Below are 20686 nucleotides of genomic sequence, written 5' to 3' on the forward strand. Positions count from 1 at the left end.
GGCCCCGCCCGGGCCCCGCCCGCCGGTGGCTGCGCAGAGCCGAGCGGCACGGAGCGGCACGGAGCGGCACGGAGCGGCACGGAGCGGCACGGAGCGGCACGGAGCGGCACGGAGCGGCACGGAGCGGCACGGAGCGGCACGGAGCGGCACGGAGCGGCACGGAGCGGCACGGAGCGGCACGGAGCGGCACGGAGCGGCACGGAGCGCCGCGGCTCGGCGGCGCTGCGCTGTGCCCTTCAGCGGGCAGCGGCGGCGTGGCCTGCTGAGTTGCCGCAGATGAAGTCTGCTCTGAAACAGGTAGTAAATTTAAAGTACACTAACTCCAGCTGTGCACTTCCTTGCATCACCGCAAATAAGACAGCGTTTAGAAGTAACTTCGGTTTCCTTCCTCAGCTCTATGAAAAAGCAAATCCAAGAATTTAGTCGCAGGTAAAATGGGTAAAGATAATTGTCCTTTTGCTCAAAACCGTCCCTCTTGCTTCCTATTTAAAACTATCTTGGGTGATTCTGCTCATCATTACCAGCTCTTGATTCTAGCACATGTTCTCCCTGAACTATACCAGGCAGGAACATCAAAGAAGTAGTACTATGTATAATGCTGTGTTGTGTAGGACATCAAAAATAAGGTCTGCTTCTTACATACATCAAATAGTTACCAAAGGTGTTGCATTATGACTCTTCCTGGAGGAAAGTCAGTAATTTTGAGAGAGTAAATGCTTTCTTTAAAGAACTGGTTTTTCCAGGTAGCTTACCCAAGAAGTAAGGATTGCAGAGCTTATACCTGATGATAGTAGTAGTACCATCCAGTAAATTCAGATGAGACATGAAAGAGACGGACACAGGCAAGGACATTTTGGAGTAAAATTGGCAATTACTTATAAAATTACTGAGGTTTGAAGATACCTCTTGAAATCATGGAGCACAACCCATCTACACCAAGTAGGCTTAGCTAGAGCAGGTTGTTCGAGACTACTGCCTGTTGAGTTTTGAGTGTCAAATGGAGACTCTGCCATCTCTGCCAGCATATGACATCCCTCACAGTAAAAAAATAAGTTGTGTTTCACTGGAATCTCATGTATTTTAATTTGTCCCCATTGCCTCTTGTCTTGTTAATGGGTCCTGTGAGGCTGGCTCCCTCCTCTTCATTATGTCCCATCAGGTATTAATGCACATAGATAAAATTACCCAAGCTTTCTCTTGTCCAGGTTAAAAAGTTAACCTCTTCTCACATGACAGATGCTTCAGGTCCTTATATATTTGTGTGGCCATGTGCTAGATCCCCTCCTTTAAGTCCCCATCTTTCTTATACAGGGGAGCCTAGAACTGGATGCAATACAGCCTCACATAGCCAGTAATTTGTCCAAGAACTCCAGGGAATGTCCATTCTGCCAGCATTGCCAAGAAAGGTCTATCCAAGGTTAAAAAATAAATAATCTCCTAATTCCTTCTTGGCTGTTCTCGCTGCAGGCATAGTTAAGTATATACATTGATGGAAAGGAATAATAGGTTTACATATACAAGACATTAAGCTATTAGACAGCATCCAAAGGAGGTTAATGAGAATGGTGAAAGACCTTGTGGGGAAGCTGTATGAGGAGCAGCAGAGGTCACTTGGTCTGTTCAACCTGAAGAAGAGTTGGAGGGGACACTAATCACAGTCTACAACTTCCTTGTGAGGGGAAGAGGGGCAGACACTGATCTCATCTCTGGTGCTCAGTGACAGAACCTGAAGGAATGGTTGGAACTGAGTCAGGAGGTTTAGGCTTGGTATTATGGGAAGGTTTTTCCCCCAGAGGATGATCAGGCACTGAACAGGCTCACCAGGGCAATGGTCACAGCTCTAAGGCAGCCAGAGCTCAAGCAACATTTGGACCATGCTCTTGGGCACAGAGTGGGATTTTTGTGCAGGGCCAGGAGCTGGACTTAATAATTCTTGCAGGTGCCTCCCAACTTAGCATACTCTCTGATTCTGTGTTTAAATATACTGGATTTTAAATAAAAAACATATTGTAAGTCATTGTTAAGGGAAAGCTACACATTCTCACTTGAAGTGACTCATCCTCATTTAAAATGTACATGCTTCAGAGTGTAAAGGCCAGACTCTACTGCTGACTAGTATATAAATCCCCAGCACAGACGCACACAGACAACAGCAATGCAGGCCTTCCTGCTGCTCAGCTGGAATGGCTGTTCAGCTGCTTGGGGCAAGAGCATAGAGAAACTGAAATACAGCTCTTAACGTACTTCAGAAATAGTATTTTGGCTTAGTTGTCCAGTGAAAGTGATATGACAAAATTAATACAAACAAACCACACCTGTCATAAAAATATTTTATTCAAATGCAGTATTGACTGTCAAAAATTACACTCTTGATTATCTTATTTTATAATGAGAACAGAATCAGTGCTTAATAATGAACAGAATAAAAATATTTTGAAGGAATTTTTTTCATCCCTTTTTAATTCTATTCAGAAACACACTAAAATCTTCTTCTATAAGAACACAGAGCACTACAGCAGCACCAGACACACTTTATACATTTCTTTAAGCCTTAAATTTGCCAACATGTTCACGAGCTATGATCATCCTTTGAATCTGAGCAGTTCCCTCATAAATCTGAAAAGAAGAATTGCAATAATGTTACTGGGTGATTTTTAAAAAGGTTTTAACAGGTATACATTTGTACACCTCCCTGGCACTAATCCAGTGTGGATTAGGAAATGCAGGAAGACAGAAAAAAATAGAGAACATTCCAGTGTGCCAGAGTAATTACAGTGGGCTAAATTAAATGTAACTCATACAAGATATTGAGAAAGTCTTGTTCTCTCGGCTGCTCCTATCTAAAGTCAGTAGGGCTCTCATGAAAATAGGTGACAACATTCCTCTTATTCCCTATAGAAGAAAATACATTATTTAGATTTTTCAAAGCAGGATCTGAAATCATGGGTAGAAGGGAAGAGATGACTTGTCCTTAAGTGTTTTCTTTAAGTAGCCTTTCAAGGTCCTACCATATGTTGTCTTTGATCCATTTCTTTCCATTGCTTCTTGTTAACTAGTACTGTCTCCCACACAGTTTTGTTTGTGGTTTTCTTTATTCTTGTATTTTCTTCTAAAAACAGCCTGCATCATGCCTCTGTTCTGTTTGTTTGCTAGCAGCAAAGTCAAAAATAAACAAAAAAGCACCTATGAAGTTCTAATGCCAAAGCAGGATGTATGCTCCACAGGCATACTGCAATGTAATGCAGGGGCTGAGGCAACATAGTCTAGAGGTTTTTATGTTTCAGCTCCCAGTTCTGCCAGAACGTGGCTTGGCAAAACACTGAAAATCATGCAAATTCACTTATAGGAATAATCTTCCTAGGAACCTTAAAGAGCATTTTAAAATTAAGAACTCTATAAACTGTGTTCATATTAGTGTTCTGGTTCAGAACAGGCTGTTGATTCCCAAAGTGAATTCTCTGCTGCTGCTTATCCCATGTTGATCCAGTCCACAGAGCAGACTGTGTTTTGTGAGTACTAGGTGCCTTCTGAAACCAACTGAAACAGAAGCTTTGCTTTCTCTCTATACTAAACATTCATCGATCCCTAGAAAAGCCATAATGGTACAAGCCTACACCTGGACCCTGACAGTTGGATGCCTATCAGGGACATATATTCCAAGGGACTAAACAGGCTTGCTATGAACTCAGCCTGCTCAAACTGCTTAGAGTGTAGCTCTCAGAGTCTCAGCAGCCGTTCCTGAAATCTACCAAACTGCTCCTATTGCACTAAATTTGCACTTGCTGATGAACACAGCCATGGAAATCAAGTGTAAAGACATCACAACTCACAATCTCATTAAGTAATTGCAGGAAAGGTTTTGGTTTATAAGCTGATGGAAATAGTTTCAAGACTCTCTGACAATTAAAGAAAGGAAGTTTTCCAAATTTAAGAGTTTCAAAACCTAAGAGTTTCTACCAAAGTAGCCAAGATTTCTAGCCAGACAAAACTAGGGCACAGTAAGGACATGTAAAAATGTTATCAGTAAACACAATAAAAGGATTGTGGAATACCAAAAAAGATCAAACATATGAAAGATAATTTGAAAAATCAAGTTTTTCTGCATGCAACATATGGCCAAAAGTATCTACCATCTGGAATTGAACAGTAATACAGTAAAGCACAGTGAAGTGTAAGATATAATCAAGAGATATGGACAAAATAATTGCAAGACAAAACCCTCTCTTGAATTCTTTTGGGGATGAAATGGAACAGACATTTATCAAAAATTTAATACTAAATCCGATTAATTGTGGGAACTCAGTACATCACTCCGGATGTCCAGAGCTACCGAGACAACCCTTGGGGGGCTCGGAGGCCCTGGAATTTTGCCAAAAGTACCTGGTGGCTTGACTTTGATCCTTTTAAAGAAAGGACACCTGAAGGTGAGGAAATGAGAGAATTTCAGGTCTGAATGGTGAGGGGATGTTATTCACTTGTTAGAACTTAGAATGCACTGTACAGGAGGGTTTTATGTGTTGTACAGGGGGGTCTAGAATTCTGTGCATGGATCAGGAGTCCCAAGATGGAGGAATTTGGGCGTGCCCTGTCCTTCTTCTTTCTTCTCCTTGGCATCCATGTTCAGGATGATGTTGGCATGTGTGGATTGGTTCATAGAAAGAGTACACTTGCCAACAAGGGCAGAAAGTATTGGGAAGTAAAGGTAAATATCTAATACGTAATTTTCATTATAAAAGAGACAACCGCCTCGTGGGCGGGGGAGAGTGCCTTTGGCTGTCTTGCTGATCAGACCTCGGCTGGACAGACAGAAAATCTTTGGAAATAAGAAATAATAAACTCGACTGAAGACCTAAAAGCAAGAGTCCAGACTCCTTCTTCGAGAGCGCGGCCTGCCCAGAACCACTTTTTCCCGTGCTGGGGCAGAGACAAGTAACAGCCGACCCCGGCAATTAATGACAAAAACAAGCCTACTTAGCCATGCATTTGGATCACTGTAATGAAAAAACTACGTAAAGATGGAATTTTTTCAAATCAATCTCAGTTTTAACCCTTGCACCATCATTCTCTAAAAAGCATGCAGTCTGACAGGAAAAAAATCCCAATCATAAATTTCAATTAGTCATTCATTTCCTCACTCACAGAAGTGAAGTTAGTTATAGGGACCTTTAGATTCCAGCATAGAAGTTGTCTTTCCTTAAACTGAGAAAAATAAATTCTTGGCTAGTGGCAATAATAGTTTGCATTTTGAAGTCAGCTGTGAGACAAATATTAACTGCCTAGAATCTTGGATTGACAGCTATTATAGCTAACAATCATTAGAGGTCATGGTCTATGTACGTTTATTGATATCATCTACTTTGTTATGTTTTGTCTAGTCACTGTTAGTGTTAGATATCAATAAGGATTACTGGTTTTGCTGAATGAAATGAAAATATTCTTGTTGAACAAAGAACTGCAGTATAGTATATGCCAATATACTAATTACAACACAACATGGAATAATTTCTTGACAGTAACACTGCAATAAAAAACCTGGGGATATATGAGTACAAAAGGGTCTTGTTAAAAAAGTGGATAATCACTCTAGGTTGTGTCAAACTTCTGTTGATACAACACATGCAAAGTAATCATTTTACATGCCATGGTGCCAGCTAGGACAGGGTTAATAGTTTTCTTAGTAGCTGGTCCAGTGCTGTGTTTTGTGAGAATAGCGTTGGTAACACATTCATGTTTCAGACCAGGTGGTGAACAACTTTATTGTGCGTCACTTGTTCTTCCTGGGTTCTATTGCTATCTGCCTCTCTCTTTTATTATAATTTACTTTCTTTCAATTATTAAACTTATTATTATTAAACTTATTTCAATTTTCTCAATACACGAGGTTTACCTTTTTTTTCCAATTCTCTCCACCATCCCTCAGGAGCAGGGAGGAGAAGGGAGTGAGCAGCTTCCTTGTGTGGCAACTTAGTCGCCAGCTGGGTTTAAACTACAATACTGTGATACTCAATACTGTTGATACACATTCTATGCAGCTTATAATACCAAAGTTTCAAACAGAAAGTTTAATGGAGAAGTAAAACAAAAACTCCAACCAAACAAAAAACATTTCTTCCCTCATAAGTCATTGGGGTAAGAAACTGCTTTAGTGTTCAGGCTAAGAAGACAGCTGAACTATAAGCAGACATCAATCCAGGATACAGACCAATGGTCAAAAGTTTTGCATCTCTGGAGATTTTTAAGAACGGTATGATATGTAAACCACCTCTACTTACAGAATACCAAAGCAAGCATTGGTATTTTGATAAAGATTTTTTTCCTAAGAATTCAAAGACTTCAAAATTGACAATCCAAGAATTGCAATGAGTTATCACATTAGAGGGAAAAAAAACCAAAACCCACACAATATAATTTTTTTTTATTATGTGGTTTCAGTTTTTGTCAAGTGCAATGACTGTAGTATGAAGTAATTTCCTGATTTGAACTAATTTCCTGATTTGAATCCCTGTTTCTTTAAATGGAAGGATTACTGCTTTCATTCTAAAATTAGTTTTTTAATATGTGTGCATCATGATTTGAAGTAAGTAACCATTACTTCATTCTGTATAAAATCTATGCATTATCACTTTCTCTTTTACTTACCTGGTAGATTTTAGCATCTCTCATTAGTTTTTCTACAGGATATTCAGTATTAAATCCATTTCCTCCAAATATCTGTACTGCGTCTGCAGCTACTTGGTTTGCAATGTCACCAGCAAATGCCTTCGCAATGGAAGCATAGTAGGTATTCCTGCGACCAGCATCAACTTCCCAGGCAGCTCTCTGGTAAGCCATCCTAGCGAGTTCAACTTTCATTGCCATTTCAGCAAGCAAGAAAGACACTGCTTGGTGCTGTGATGAAATAAACTAGGTTAATATTGCCTGCTTAAAATTCTATGGCATGCAGGAAAGATAAAAGCTTCTTAATGCAGTGATTTTTTTCAAAAAACTCATTAAGTCGTGAGAGAGAAGTTACACAGAACATGCATTGCGCTCTCATATATGTATGTTGAATTATACTCTTTAAGTTTTCGATTTCATTTAGTCATAGGGATTAAATACTGATGAAACAATAGTTGTTCTTTCCTATTTGTTGGTATTTAGCTTGTTGCTTATTCATATTTTTTCAAAACTGATAAGCAGCATGATGGGCAATGTATTCTGTTGGTGTTAATACTATATATCTTGTTTCACATACCTCAGATGTTTTCTTCTTTCCTGAAAATCCCTCTTTATTAGCGCTGAAGAACTTAAGTATGTCCAGGTGTTATGTAAGTTCTGAGCTTTGGGACAGAGGTTTTTTTTCTGCTTTTCCTACTATCATTGATAAATTACCAAAAATTCTTGAAGATACCACACAGCTAAGTTTACTTATAGTGCACCTATATACTTGGAAACCACAAAATGTCAGAGGTATAATATAAAAACTAAGGAAATATAAATATCAAGGAATAACCTTGAAAAATCAGTACCAGTACATCTGGTGTGAAAACATAAGCTTTTATTACATTGTCTGCCCCCACACTTACTTCAACAATTGGTTTCCCAAAGGTTTTTCTCTCCAAAGCGTACCTAGTAGCTTCATCAAGGGCTCTTTTTGCTAATCCAACAGCACCAGCTGCTACCTAAATTGAATACAGGCCAGAATAAAAAAATCAGAAATTCCTGCTATATTTTATAACCTCATTTTTTCTGATACTTACGGGTGGTCTGGTCTTATCAAAAGCTCCCATTGCGATTTTAAAGCCAGCTCCTTCAGCTATCAATACATTTTCTGTTGGGACTCTCACATCTTCAAAGACAATGCCTCTTGTATCTGAGCAGCGTTGACCCATATTCATTTCCTGAAGTGGGAAATTTACAGATGTGCTACTAATTTGGATTATTCAAAGGTACATTATGTTTTCATTCTTTTGTTGACTCAAAGCATAGGTTTTTTTTCCCCAAAACACTTAATCTAAAAATTACCACATGCAAGACAAATACTAGTTTTGTATTTTCAGACCAGCATGCCCTTAACTTGTCTAAGCTGGGCAGCTTACTTTCTCCTCATATGAAATTAGTTCTATCACTGTAATCAGTCTTCTTGTGTTCTTCTAGTTCAACTATCTTTGAGATGCAAGTGGAAAAAGAAAAGCATCTAATATGCAGGAAGTACAGGTATACGATATATACAAGTGAATAAATAAATGAGATTTTCAAGTTTTCAGATTTCTTGCCTAATGTTCCACATTTAGTTTTACCTACTATTAAAAATAGTGCTTTCTGTAAAGAGAGAAGTAGCCTCAGTATCACCAAGGCCTCTTCTTTGACCAGCACTAGCTAAAATTAAAACTCACTATTGTGTGTATTTGTGGTCAAAATTATCCAGCTTGCTTCTTATTTTTTCAAGGCATACTACTTCTCATTTATTGGCACCTACCAATATAGTCGTTCTCAAAGACTCTTTCCAGATGGTCAAAGTAGTCATCTTAACTTTAGACCATTCTGAATAATTCCTTTTCTGAAGTAATAGCTTTAAAATTATGTTTCATGAATAGTTCCTCTATGTTGTGAAAATGAAAAGATGGTTGTACATAAGCATATGAAACTGTTCAATTGTGTAACAGTCTTTTTTCTTTAGTGGTACATTTGTTTTATTATTGGTTTAGAGCTGCACAACAATTCCTGGCTTGTCAAACAAGAAATACAGTCTTCACCTTTCTTCCAATTTGGATCCCTGGGCTATCTGCTTCCACAATGAATCCAGTAAAGGCTTTGCTTGCAGGAGCTTTTGGATCTGGATTTGTACGTGCTAGCAAAAAATACCTAGCATAAAACAAAGTAGATGGATGCAGTTAATCTTCACAATTAACAAGATATATTTATCTAGCACTTTAAATATTTTTATGTGCATTTCTACCATATAATAAGTTCTGTCTATGAGTTCACAACCTTTCTTTCCTGCCCATCCTGAAAATAAAATAAGAGGGAGAAAGAGAGTAGAAGTTTCAAAGATTCAAGATTTCATAAAGTTACTCAGATCAACATGCAAATATTCCCTACCTTTTCCATGTATTGTAAGTCTTTATGATATTAACAGCTTCCCAAATAGTACAAAAGAAACCTATTCATAGCATGTACATAAAAATTAATGCTTAGGACATACTTTCTTGGATGTAAAAGTTATAACCTGATTTCAAAGATCTTGATTTTATTTTTCTAAGTGTAAGTTATAACTAAGTATTTCTCTTAAAAATTAAATAGCTGTAAATCACTTCTATGGTATTCAGTAAGGTCAAAAGAAATCTGATAGATTGTCTTTGGTGGGTCTGCCTTCAACAAGAAAGTAACTAGAAAATTCAGCTTTTGGGTAAGTCTAGGAAGTTTCTTCCACTTGAATTCAGGGAAATGTTGTGTGTCTATGTTGTGAATCAGTGTGATGTAAGACATGATTTCAGAGGTTTACATTGTAAAAGCATACTCCAGACAACACAGCCATATCTGCAATCTTTGACAGATGGAAAATGTCTTCTTTTCAGAAAAGAAAAAGTAACACTACAATCTAACAGTGTTTCTAGCTTCACTAGGAGTCAGAGGTGTTTCTAGTAGAATCACATTTAATTTTGATAGCTGAAAGATTCAAGAGGCTATTATTGAGTGTGGAGTCATAATGTCATCACTCATTTTTCTTTTTAGGCTTTGCATAGCACTCAAGACTGCATTTGTATATGCTATCCTGATAGCTATCCTCATAAACTGGGCAGAGATTAAAATGTAGTCTGCTGAAACAGAGAACATTCAGATTTGTGTCTAAGAATAGGTTTTTAAAGGATTGATCTTTAAAGACTTTAACTGAGGTTGGAGGGGTGGGGTAAAGCTACTACATGACAGTATAAACCTATGACGCCAGTTAACATACCAGTTTGCTTTCCCCCCATTTGTGATCCACATCTTCTGACCATTAATAACATATTCATCTCCTTTCTTCTCAGCCTTTGTTTTTATACCAGCCACATCAGAGCCTGCTCCAGGCTCTGTTACACAGTAAGCCTAAAAGAAATTAAGATGCAAAATCTTGCAGAATAAAAGTTCTGTCTTTAGTCAACTACAAATTCATGCAGATTATGTGCATCAAACTAGTTGTTGAAGGTTTAAGTGAACTGCATGGTAATATCCAAACACCAAATAAACAAAACTCCCCAATAAAACCCCAAAACAACCCTACACATGGCCCTCTCCCCCCTGCAAACAGCTGGCCGAGTAAGGGTTAATTTTCTTTATAAATCCATAATAATACATAAAATTGACTTTTAATCAAACAGAAACATTCTATAAACATTCTATAATCCTTAAGTTAGTACTTCCAGGATTCAAAAATTCTGATGTGAAAGCTGAGGATCTTTAAAGTCTGAAAACAGGAGCACTGAGTCCTTCAATTTAGGAGGCTAAGTTGTAAATTTACATACACTGCACATGAATCTTTACTGCTTTCTATGTAACCAGTACTGTTTATGTAATATTTGAGATCACAAATAAGAGTGTCATTCCCATTTAAGTTTGTTACATAAACCTTGTATTTTTCTTAAACATCTACAACCCCTCTTGAAAGGGAAAAAACCCTATAATTTTTGGTAAGTGACTTAGGATGAGGATAATTTTCCAAGTAATATCTTCTGGTTACTTACAGGATATATCTCATTAGGTATTTGCTAACTTTCAGTAAATGTCACTGTTTACATATAAATCAAAGAGAGCTAAGTTGTGAGTACATATAAGTGTTCAGGGGAAAAAAAAATCACAAAAAAGGAAGGAAAAAAAAGGAGTAATACAATTAATGTGGTTTAGAAACATTCTGCAGTATAGCAGTTATACTTACACACATTATTGGTTCTTCTGTCATTCTTCCTAAGTATTTTTTCTGCTGATGCTCATTTCCCGCAATGATAACTGGCATTTGCTGAAAAAAAATATTTAGACCATTAATCCAGCTCTTTCAAGGGCAGAGATTGTAGTTTAAGGGATGTAAGAAAAGGCAGAACTTACCCCTAGGGAGTTGGCTTCAATGGCAGTTTGAACCCCTGTACACCCATAAGCTAACTCTTCTGTAATAAGGCACGCTTCAAAACTGCCAAGGCCAAGGCCACCTATGGTTCAAGTATTTAAGTTACTCAAGGGGATATAAATTATAATGTATTAATATTAATGATGTACACAACATAATTAACAAAAATGTATTATTCCACATACATTTAATTGTGTACTGTGTTTGGTTAGGCATTCTCAGGCAAACTTTTTAAATAAATCTTCATCAGAAGAGTAACAGGTGATTTGAAAATTACGTATCATGTGCCCAGAGTTATTGTTTGATTAATGAGAGATAACTTGCACAAAGTGGCAAGAACGTACCACTCACATTTTTTTACTACTGTACATTCAAGAATTAAGAGTTCATAGGAAGCAGAGAAAAGAGCCAAAAGCATTTGAGAACAAAAAAAGTCTGCATATTAGTAGACAGCCAACACAGTAATCTGTTTCTGACAGAAGCCAACACTATGCTTCCCAACAGTACAAGTTGTAAGTACAATAACAACTACCTCAAAAATATTTTCCTGAACTTTCAGGTGACTTTCTTGGTCAAAGAAATAATTCTCTTTGGTATCTTTGATATGCCAACCCCTGACAGACATCTATTACATGAATTTATCCGGTGTCTTTTTGAATCTGTGTCAGATTTTAGCACGTATATTGTACAGAGGCAATAAGTTGCAAATTAACTCCACAATGCATGCAGAACCATCTCATTCACTTGTTTTGAATCTAGCATCTGCTGACATAATTTGATACCTTCTAGTTATATTGAAAGGGACAGTGAACCATCAATCCCTTTTCACACTCTCTCATGACACTGACATTTTAGTAATTTCTTCTATAGAATTTACATCTCACACAGAAGATAAAACTTCTATATTCTGGGCAGGTTTTAGAAACCTTCTCTATTTCCCTAATACCCTCTTGAGATAGAAGGATCTGACTATACAATGAGTTAAAGAGGCAAGTGCAATTTGGATTCAAGAGGCAGCATAATTATGCCTTCTGCTTTCTAATTCTTTCCCTTAAGAGTCCCTCTTGACCTTAGATTTTACAGTTTTGACCACTTCTGAGCATTATGCTCATGTTCACAGGATCCAAAGATGTCTTTCCTGAGAGGCAGTATCTAGAGCATACCTTTCCTCTGTGAAGTTCAGATTGATTCTTTCCCTTCACATGTGCATCACTTTTCTTTTTGAATCACATTGCCATTTTAACTCTCGCTCTCTTCTGTGATCTTTTCCTGCAGCTCTCTGAACCAGATCATCTTTTCTATGCCAAATAACTTAGTATTATCAGCAAACTCTATCACCTTTGCATTTACGCCCTTCTCCGTTTATTTACAGACATCCCAAATAACACAAGACCTAGCAAGGCTGTGCTGCTAATTTTGCCAGTATGAAAGCTGATGATTTTTAAAACTAATTTTGGAAATTCAGACATTCTCTATCCCCTGCTCACACATTTAGTAGCTACTTCAGAGAACTTCAGTGATTTTATGAGGCATAAGTTCCTTTCATTAAAACCCTTTTCTAGCATATCATGTTTGTCTGTATCACTCATACATCTTATGAGTCAAGACTTTGCTGTACTGCACTTAATCTAAACTGAAAAACAGTCCTTCTGGGATAAGCTCTTAAATTGCTCCAGCCTGTGTCAGAGACTAGAACAAAACATGACCTTCTAATTTCTCTGCCTAATCAGCTGACACTGCACCAGGGAAACATTATCAGCTGTAATCATGGTGGAAAAATCTGGTCATAAATTACTAAACCATAATCTACGTAATTTGTCTCCTGATTACACCCACACTTAGTACCACCTGTATGTGTCAACCTGCCTACTAATTAAATTTAGATTATGCAAGTATGTGACTATTTATGCAACGGTACAGAATCCATAATTACACAGAGGATTATCATCTAATGTCTTTTTGTTGTTTCATTTTACAGATTAAAAAGAATATTTACTTACCACAGCTTTCTGGTATGTGTGAATTCATAAGACCAAGCTCCCAAGCTCTCTTTATAAGTGGAACAGGATACTGAAACAGACATGGAAAAATCACCTTCTGATGCATCACAACCAAAACTTTAAATTTTATGCAGGTTAAGATTAAAAGTCTGTTTTTTCCCAATTTTTCTCTTACACTATGGTAGAATTTACCTCTCCAGTTTTGTCATATTGTGCAGCAACAGGAATAATTTCCTCCACAGCAAATTTACGAGCAGTAGCTTGAAACTCTTTCTGTTCATCAGTAAGTTCTGTTTTAGAAAAGGAAGAGAAAAAGATCATAAATCCTCTGCTATCTTTTATTTTGCTAATTGTCAAGACTGCGATAAAAAAGAAAACAAGAGCATCCTTCCAGGACAATCCAAACCACCACTATTTGGGGCTCTCCAGGAAGCAAAAATGTTCAGGTTCCTCTTCCTCCTGGGAGAAAACTTCTATTGTTCTCTGATCAACCCCTACGTGCACTTATGTCTGATGAGATTTTCCACGAAATATTGAAAACTAAGCAGAAAGGACTGTGTAACATAAAATGTATTACCAAAAGAAATAAGAAGAATGCTGTGCTAATTAAAAGCATAAAAAGACAGAGGTTGCCCAAAGATCCTGACTCTTCAATTTCAAACATCTAGCTCTGATCCTCTCAATTTGCTTGTATATGTATATATTATATATAATATGTCAAAATGAAGACAAATTTCTTTTTTTACATTTCTTGATAACCTAGTTCAACTATGACTACATTTAGGTACTGTAACATTGAAAACAGCAATATGAGGTAAGTATTCAAAGCTAAGACACTCTGGCAATAAAAATAAAAAAAGCCAAACTTATCATAGACATGAGTTAAAAAAAGAAGAAAATCTTAAGAACACTATACAAATATCTGCCTTGTCTCAGTTACAGATAAAGTTACTTTGGTTTTCAAACTATTTTTTTACTAGAAATATATTTGGAAAAACACCTTCATTTTAAAATCATGGTGAACTACAATATAGGATATGATTTCTTTTTAACTCTACAATTTGTCCATTATTGTTACATTTCTTTCAAAAACTGTACTACTTACCAAAGCTAAAGCCAGCTCCAGGTTTGCCTACATGTAAGTTTTGAGCAGGTTTACCAGAATAGGACCTCCATCCATTCCCTGTGATGGTCTGAAGCATTTGCTAAAGAGGAAAAGAACATGAGGTGTAAGATCTTTACAGTTCAAGCCTCCTAAAGCTTGTAACCTATCTGCAGCACAACTCTAGACTCCCTCTCTGGAAACCGTGTCACATCAAGTATAATACAATTACTACAGTGATAAAAGAATTACTGGCTACATTGTGTTTTCCTCCTGTGGCAAGCAGCACTTACATGAACTGACACCTCTACCAGGAATCTCAGGCTTTAACAGGACCAAGGGCAAGTGAACTGCTGTATGCACTTTTAAGTATTGTGCAATTGAGTATTTTAAAATTATTAAGCATAATTAAAATTTATGTTCACAGAGACACAATAATATATATTTCTTTCCTTTATACACACACGCTTCAAACTTCATTTTCTGGCCCTGTAGTGAATATCCTATTACTCAATGCTTACCTACATGCAGATTTAGCAAGATTTTAAAAACAACCTACCTATTAGCCAATATATCAGAATATTCTGATAATGTCCTACACTAATCTCTGCTTTCTTTTAATAAGCTGCTGTCACTGACACTTGGTGATTATTATTGTCTTCCAATAGGAGAGACAGCAGACTATCTTGAGTTTAGTTTTCCTCCTAATACTTGCCACAAATTTATTCTTTTTCATTGTAAATACTTTCTCTGCTTTTCAAGTTTAGAGCCCCAATACTGTTGCTACAGGTATTTTCAGAATGTCTTAATACTGTGAAAAAACATGTCTGAATTTGTTTTAAGAGGATGGTTTACTCTCTTCAAGAGCTATGAATCTCTGAAATGTTTGAAAATTAGTGAAAAATATGAAATTGGATAATTTTTTAGGATGACCCAAATCAATATTGCAAAACCAAATTTGCCTGAACACTAAGGAAAGGCTTCTTCTTGATTTTCTTCTGTGAAAATGTAGACTTCTTTTTTTTAATTGTGATCAGAGCAGTCACTTAGTTCCTAGCATTAAAAAAAAATTAATTATTAATAGTAATGGAGAAAATATTACAGACATTTTACTGGGAACTCTAGAAGACAAGGACATTACAGAAAGTTACACAGCTAGGGAGGCAACAAGTACCTTCAAAAAAGTTATGGTAGATAAACTGTGATATTAATAATAATGCTACATGATAGATGGTTATAACACAGCACAAGAAGCATGATGAATACTGCCAATAATAAGTATCAACATAGTGGAAAAAGTATTTCCAGAGGATACTGAAACCATCTATAAAGTTCAAAGGTGAAGAAATGCAGAAGGACCTCTTCTAGGCAGGGAAGAGGGGCAGGTTATGACATATTTGCATACTGTGCTGGTAATGTCAATTTATTAATTGTTCATTATTGCATTTTGTTGTAGGTAATATATTATTAATTTCAAGTTTTTAGAAACAATAGACATTGCGAAAGAGTATCTTGGTAAGTTTTCTGTTACTGCTACCTCTCATATTAAAAGCCAAAACAATATCACAAAAATCTAGATAGACCTTGATTCTTCAGCATTATTTATGCCTTATTTTATCTGGAAAAAAGACAGGATGAGGTTGAAAAAAAGTCACATTACTGAATTTGGGTTTTTTTTTTCTTTTTTTAAGGACTAGCCCTTAAATAGGGCTAGACTAATATCCCTAATTAGTCTATTAGGAATAGACTAATGCATAGCTTTGCAACCAAAAGTTTTTGCCCACACTTGGAAAAGTACTGGATTCAAACTAATGCTAGAAGTGATACCCTATTTGGAAGAAGCTGTAAAATTTAAACAAGTGAAATTATGTCTATTGTGGTATAGTATGCAAGGTAACACTGAAGATTACTCTGGAAAAACTCAACAATATCCCCACAAGGAAATATGGACAGATGGGACTCATACCTGGAAGATGCATGACTGATCAGATGACATAGGATGAGGGTTTGCTACATGTAAAAATTTGGATGACCATCTATCTACTTGTCAGCTTTCCTGCTTCTTAACTCTGAGGAACAGTTGGATTCAGTGACAAACTACTGCTAGTGATGTTCAGATACAACTCCTACTGCGTTTCCTTGCACTACTGTATAAACTCTCTCGCAATTAAAAATATGACCATCAGTGTAGTGAGACTAATTCCAGGAAAAGGGTATGACAAGGCTACTCACAAAAGTGATGCGATCTCTTTATTACCTTGATGACGAAAGAACTATAGAACCTGTTTGAAAAGATGCACGTGTTGTCCCATGTTTCTGATCACAGAAAACGGTGGGACAACAATAAGCTAAGGGTTACTATCCTTGATTCTGCCTCACATATCTCAGAGCAAAAAGGAAAAGAATTATCAAGAGCATTTTGTTGCTGGGGTAACATGTCAAGAGGCTGAACTTGAAAGAATAATTTCCTCCCTATGGGCTTCCTTTGCCTAAAGCATTACTTTTGAGCCATAAGATACCAACTTCAGATGGAGACTTCTTCCCTCACTGACTTCCCTCACTCTCACAGCCACACTTAGGACCTGCGGCCAAGTTGCATCAAATTGGGGCAAACTAATACTGCTGCTAGGAGGCTGTGAAGGGCCTTTCAAATAATTCACTCATGAATGCCTCTGGAAATGGGGAATCCAGAAAAAGCCATGTGTAATGGTGGATGTGTTTTGAATAGTTTCTATTTCCTAGTTTGAAGCTGTGAGGTTATTGGTGGTTCAATACAGTAGAAAGTTTGTACTTTAGAAAAGCAACTATTATATTTTGCACATATTTTTTTTTTTAAATTCTCATAGGTAGTACAGCTACATACGCTAAAGGAAATGCATTGGATAAAATACCCTGAACACTAATCCCGGTGTTTTGAGCAGTCTCCACCATTAAAGTGAGAGGTGCCAGTCACACCTGGCACGACGCGGCCTTTGCCACATGAGGAACCCCAGGGCTGTGCATTATCTCCAGTGAAGAACATCAAATGGCGATTCCCATTCGAACCTTGAGGATTACGGCCATAAACTCAGGAAATACTGCGAGGCAGGAAAAGCAGCACGGCGGGTGGATTCCAGCCTCGCCGGCTCTCCCCACCGGGGTAGCCCCTATGCCTGCAGCTGTCCGGACGGTCACGGCAGGCGGAACGCGGGCTGGCCCTGCCTCTTCCGCCCTTCGCCCTCTGCGATCCCGCGGCCCTTCCCCGCCGCCCGGGCTCCCCCGGCCGCCAGCACCGGCAGCGCCTCGGTTCGGTTCGCTTCAGTCCGGTCTGGTCCGGTCCGTCCCGTGCCTCTCCCTGGCTCTTGTGTCCCCCAAGCGTTCACCCCCCCGGCCGCTCACCCGCGTTGCCCTCAGCGCAGCCATCTCTGCGGGAAAGCCCGGCAGGCACAGCCGCTTCAGCGGGGCGGTGCTCGGGCGCCCGGGGCGGTGCCACGCGGGCCGCCCGTTGAGCCGAGGGGCTGGGGAAGCCCTGGGTTCCACCGCCCCGCCCCGCCTTGCTCTGCTGCCGCGAGGCAGCCTCCGGCGCGCTGCTGTTCGGCCGCTGGGGCAGGCCGGCCCGTGCGCCCAACCCGGGCAGTGTGCGTGGCCGCTTCGCTGCCTGTTTGCTGAGTGTCCTAGGCTGGCTCCAGTCGCGTACACCATTCATCTGTTAGCAGAAAAGCCCGTGTAGGCAGTTCTACTGTAATTTGCGCCTCAGGGAGTCGTAAACTCATGTTTCGGAGGTGTGCCGGGAGCTGGAGAGTGACTGGGCCTGGCGCGCGGGAGTTGTAACTATCAACTGTGTTGATACTTACATAAAATGTACTTATAAGTGCTCTTAATTCCGGTTGCATTTTAAAGGAAAACAATGCTTTTGGAAATTATCTGTGGTGCATAAAATATATGCTTTTGAACAGTACTGGTTCACTGTTTCACAGCAGTGTTATTTAGGGGTTTATTAAAACAAGGATTCCAAAAAAAATGGCAGCCATTGACTTCTCTGTGAATTTGTTATTTGGTGTGAAATTTCAATAAAATTAACAAAATGAAGTATTTTTCTGGAAGCTAGATTTTGAATAACATTTTATTTTGCATAATAATACAAAATAGTATGCAACAAATCTTTTTGCATCATTATTGCCTTTTTATATTTGGCTCTTAGTTGCTTGTTTTGTTTCTGACAGTTGAGAGTATTGATTTTGTAGTTAATACCAAAGAAACAGTTTGATAGAAAATTAGCAATATAAAAGTTATTTACAGACATATTTATCAACTGTCTGAAAGGAGATGATTGTAATGTTTTATGGACTTCATACTGTTGTGATTGAAGTTGATTACCTAAGGGAGGCATGTGGGCAACTTTGATTCAGTGCATAGGCTGCTGCTTTTTCACTCTAATATTGGGAGATTTTTTTTTCCCTGTACCTTAAGGGCAATGGAGTAAAAGACATAAGCATAATTTAAAACTCTGTGCTGCTTAGGTATTTTTGAAGATTTTGTATGTTCCTGTTTCAAGTACACCATATTTTTTGAATGTAAAGCTGCAGTGAGTCTTTAAAATACCAGCACTCAAAGTCTGCATTTTGTGTTCCATTTTATATAGGGTTCTCTTCCATAGATCATGGTTCTGAATATAGTGAGGGAATTTCATTACTGAGCAGTACATTTTCTGTCTATATATTATTTAACTATTTGTGTGGTTTGTGTGTATGCAATATCTTTGCATTCCTCAGTTTATTTATCATCGCAACACTGTGTTGGGATAATATATAAGGAAATGCACTAATCTCATTTGAAAGCTTTAAAGTTTTAATTTTTTATTTGTGGCATGGATTATACTGTGTGTATTCTAAAATGGCACATATCAAAATTCTTAAGATGCATAGATGGGTTCAGAGTATGTATAAAAAACTGATGTTGTATGTAATACATCCTGTCATGTAACAAGCAACTTCAGCTGACTGATCATGATTAAACACCTGTAAGAATGCTATATACTAAACATAATTGCTAGCTGCAGGAAGTGGCTCAAATCTTACAGTGATCAGAAATGAAATATTTTTCTAGATGCTTTTGAGATGCTTTAGGATCCATAGCCCTTCAGTAGTAAATAAGGTCTTTTTTGAGGTGAAGAGACAGCTTTGAATGGGGTTGAGGACATCCCTAAGGCAGGGAGATTGAATACATTAGTACACTGAGAGAATGTTGACATCAGGAAGTAATGCAGAACAATGCTGTTTGGTTTATAAAGTGAAATGTTGTATTCAAGACCTCAAGAACATTTTACAGTGTTTTTACTTCTGGCTTGACTGAGTGTTCCCTAGTAAGGGGTTGGAATACTTTAGGTGCACTGAGACCATGTCTTCGAGTAAATTTCATCCAAAAATCAGTTCATGTGCTTTGAGATCTCTCTGAATCAAGTAAGACACTGTAAGTAGGGACAATTTGGAAACTCCCCTCAAAACTACACTCCTCACCTGAACTGAACTGTTCATGTAGACAAAGACTGAGAAGGTTGTTGTCTGAAACTGTCAAATTGAAGAAATTGAGTCATCAATACATCATGACATTTGATGTCATCCTGGTTTGCCTTACACTAGAAACATCTTTGCATATGAAATTTGCTACTTGCTTCTGAAGACAGATGTCAGTACTTCCTGGAAGCAAGCTTCTGTAGTAAAAAGCTGCTAACCATCTGTGATCTCCTGCAGGGTTGTAGACGTTAAAGAACAGAAATTGTTCTAGAAAAAGAAAGGAAAGAGTGCATAGAGCCAAGACAAAGGTATTCCAGGACATTTCCACTAAATGAAGGAACAAGTAGATTAGGGTTTTAAAATCAGCTGCTCAGTATGCAGCTTTCACTTACCCTTGCTTACCTTCCTCCTCTCCTTCTCTCCTTCTTGCTACCTCTCTTCACATCTCCTTGGATAAACAAATGAGAATTCTTTTAACAATATGTTGTCAACATAGTTTTCCCAAAGCCAATCTGGAGGAGAAAATTTAAAGCCCAGATAGTCCATGTCTACTAAGTGCTTGGGATTAGGGGGGTATGAAGGATGGCAAAGTTATTGTCAAAGCCTGAAATAGTAGAACTTTGAGGTTCAAACTTACTTACATAAGGAGTGAGAATAGATAGAAATTTCCGCAAGGTGTACTTAGAGTTTTTTGCATGTCTCTCTGAAGCAGGAAATACAGCATCTGCCTTTCATTTTTCAAATGCTTAATACTGTGTCATATTTCTTAATTAATATTCCTCTGATAACTTTTACTACAGTAAGAATTTTATACTGCGCAGTATGTTGCTTTATTAACCTAGAATACTCTCTTATATATTAACCAGCAGAATGCATGGTGCTTATTTCTGAAATGCATAACTTAGCATTTCAGTAAGTAAATGTAAGCACAGTAAGTGTTTACAGTAAACACAGTAAGATTATTACATTACAAACTACTGCTCATCATCATGGTTTGGGAATGGTATTCCCC

General features: G+C 38.0%; 1 protein-coding gene across 1 annotated transcript; it reads right to left on the reverse strand.

Moving 5' to 3' along the window:
• Nucleotides 1-2314: 2314 nt before the first annotated feature.
• ACADM (acyl-CoA dehydrogenase medium chain) lies at nt 2315-17878 on the reverse strand. The gene is made up of 12 exons (XM_039703660.1): nt 17561-17878; nt 14186-14285; nt 13273-13370; nt 13081-13150; nt 11062-11162; nt 10895-10975; nt 9938-10068; nt 8736-8844; nt 7740-7880; nt 7566-7661; nt 6640-6888; nt 2315-2616 (listed from the first exon to the last, which is right to left on the reverse strand). The coding sequence occupies exons 1-12, from the start codon at nt 17861-17863 to the stop codon at nt 2545-2547; spliced, it is 1551 nt and encodes a 516-aa protein (XP_039559594.1). The 5' UTR covers nt 17864-17878; the 3' UTR covers nt 2315-2544.
• Between the last annotated feature and the right edge of the window lie 2808 nt (nt 17879-20686).

Source organism: Passer montanus, unplaced genomic scaffold (assembly GCF_014805655.1).
Source record: "Passer montanus isolate IOZ18808 unplaced genomic scaffold, ASM1480565v1 scaffold166, whole genome shotgun sequence".
Taxonomy (NCBI): Eukaryota; Metazoa; Chordata; class Aves; order Passeriformes; family Passeridae; genus Passer; species Passer montanus.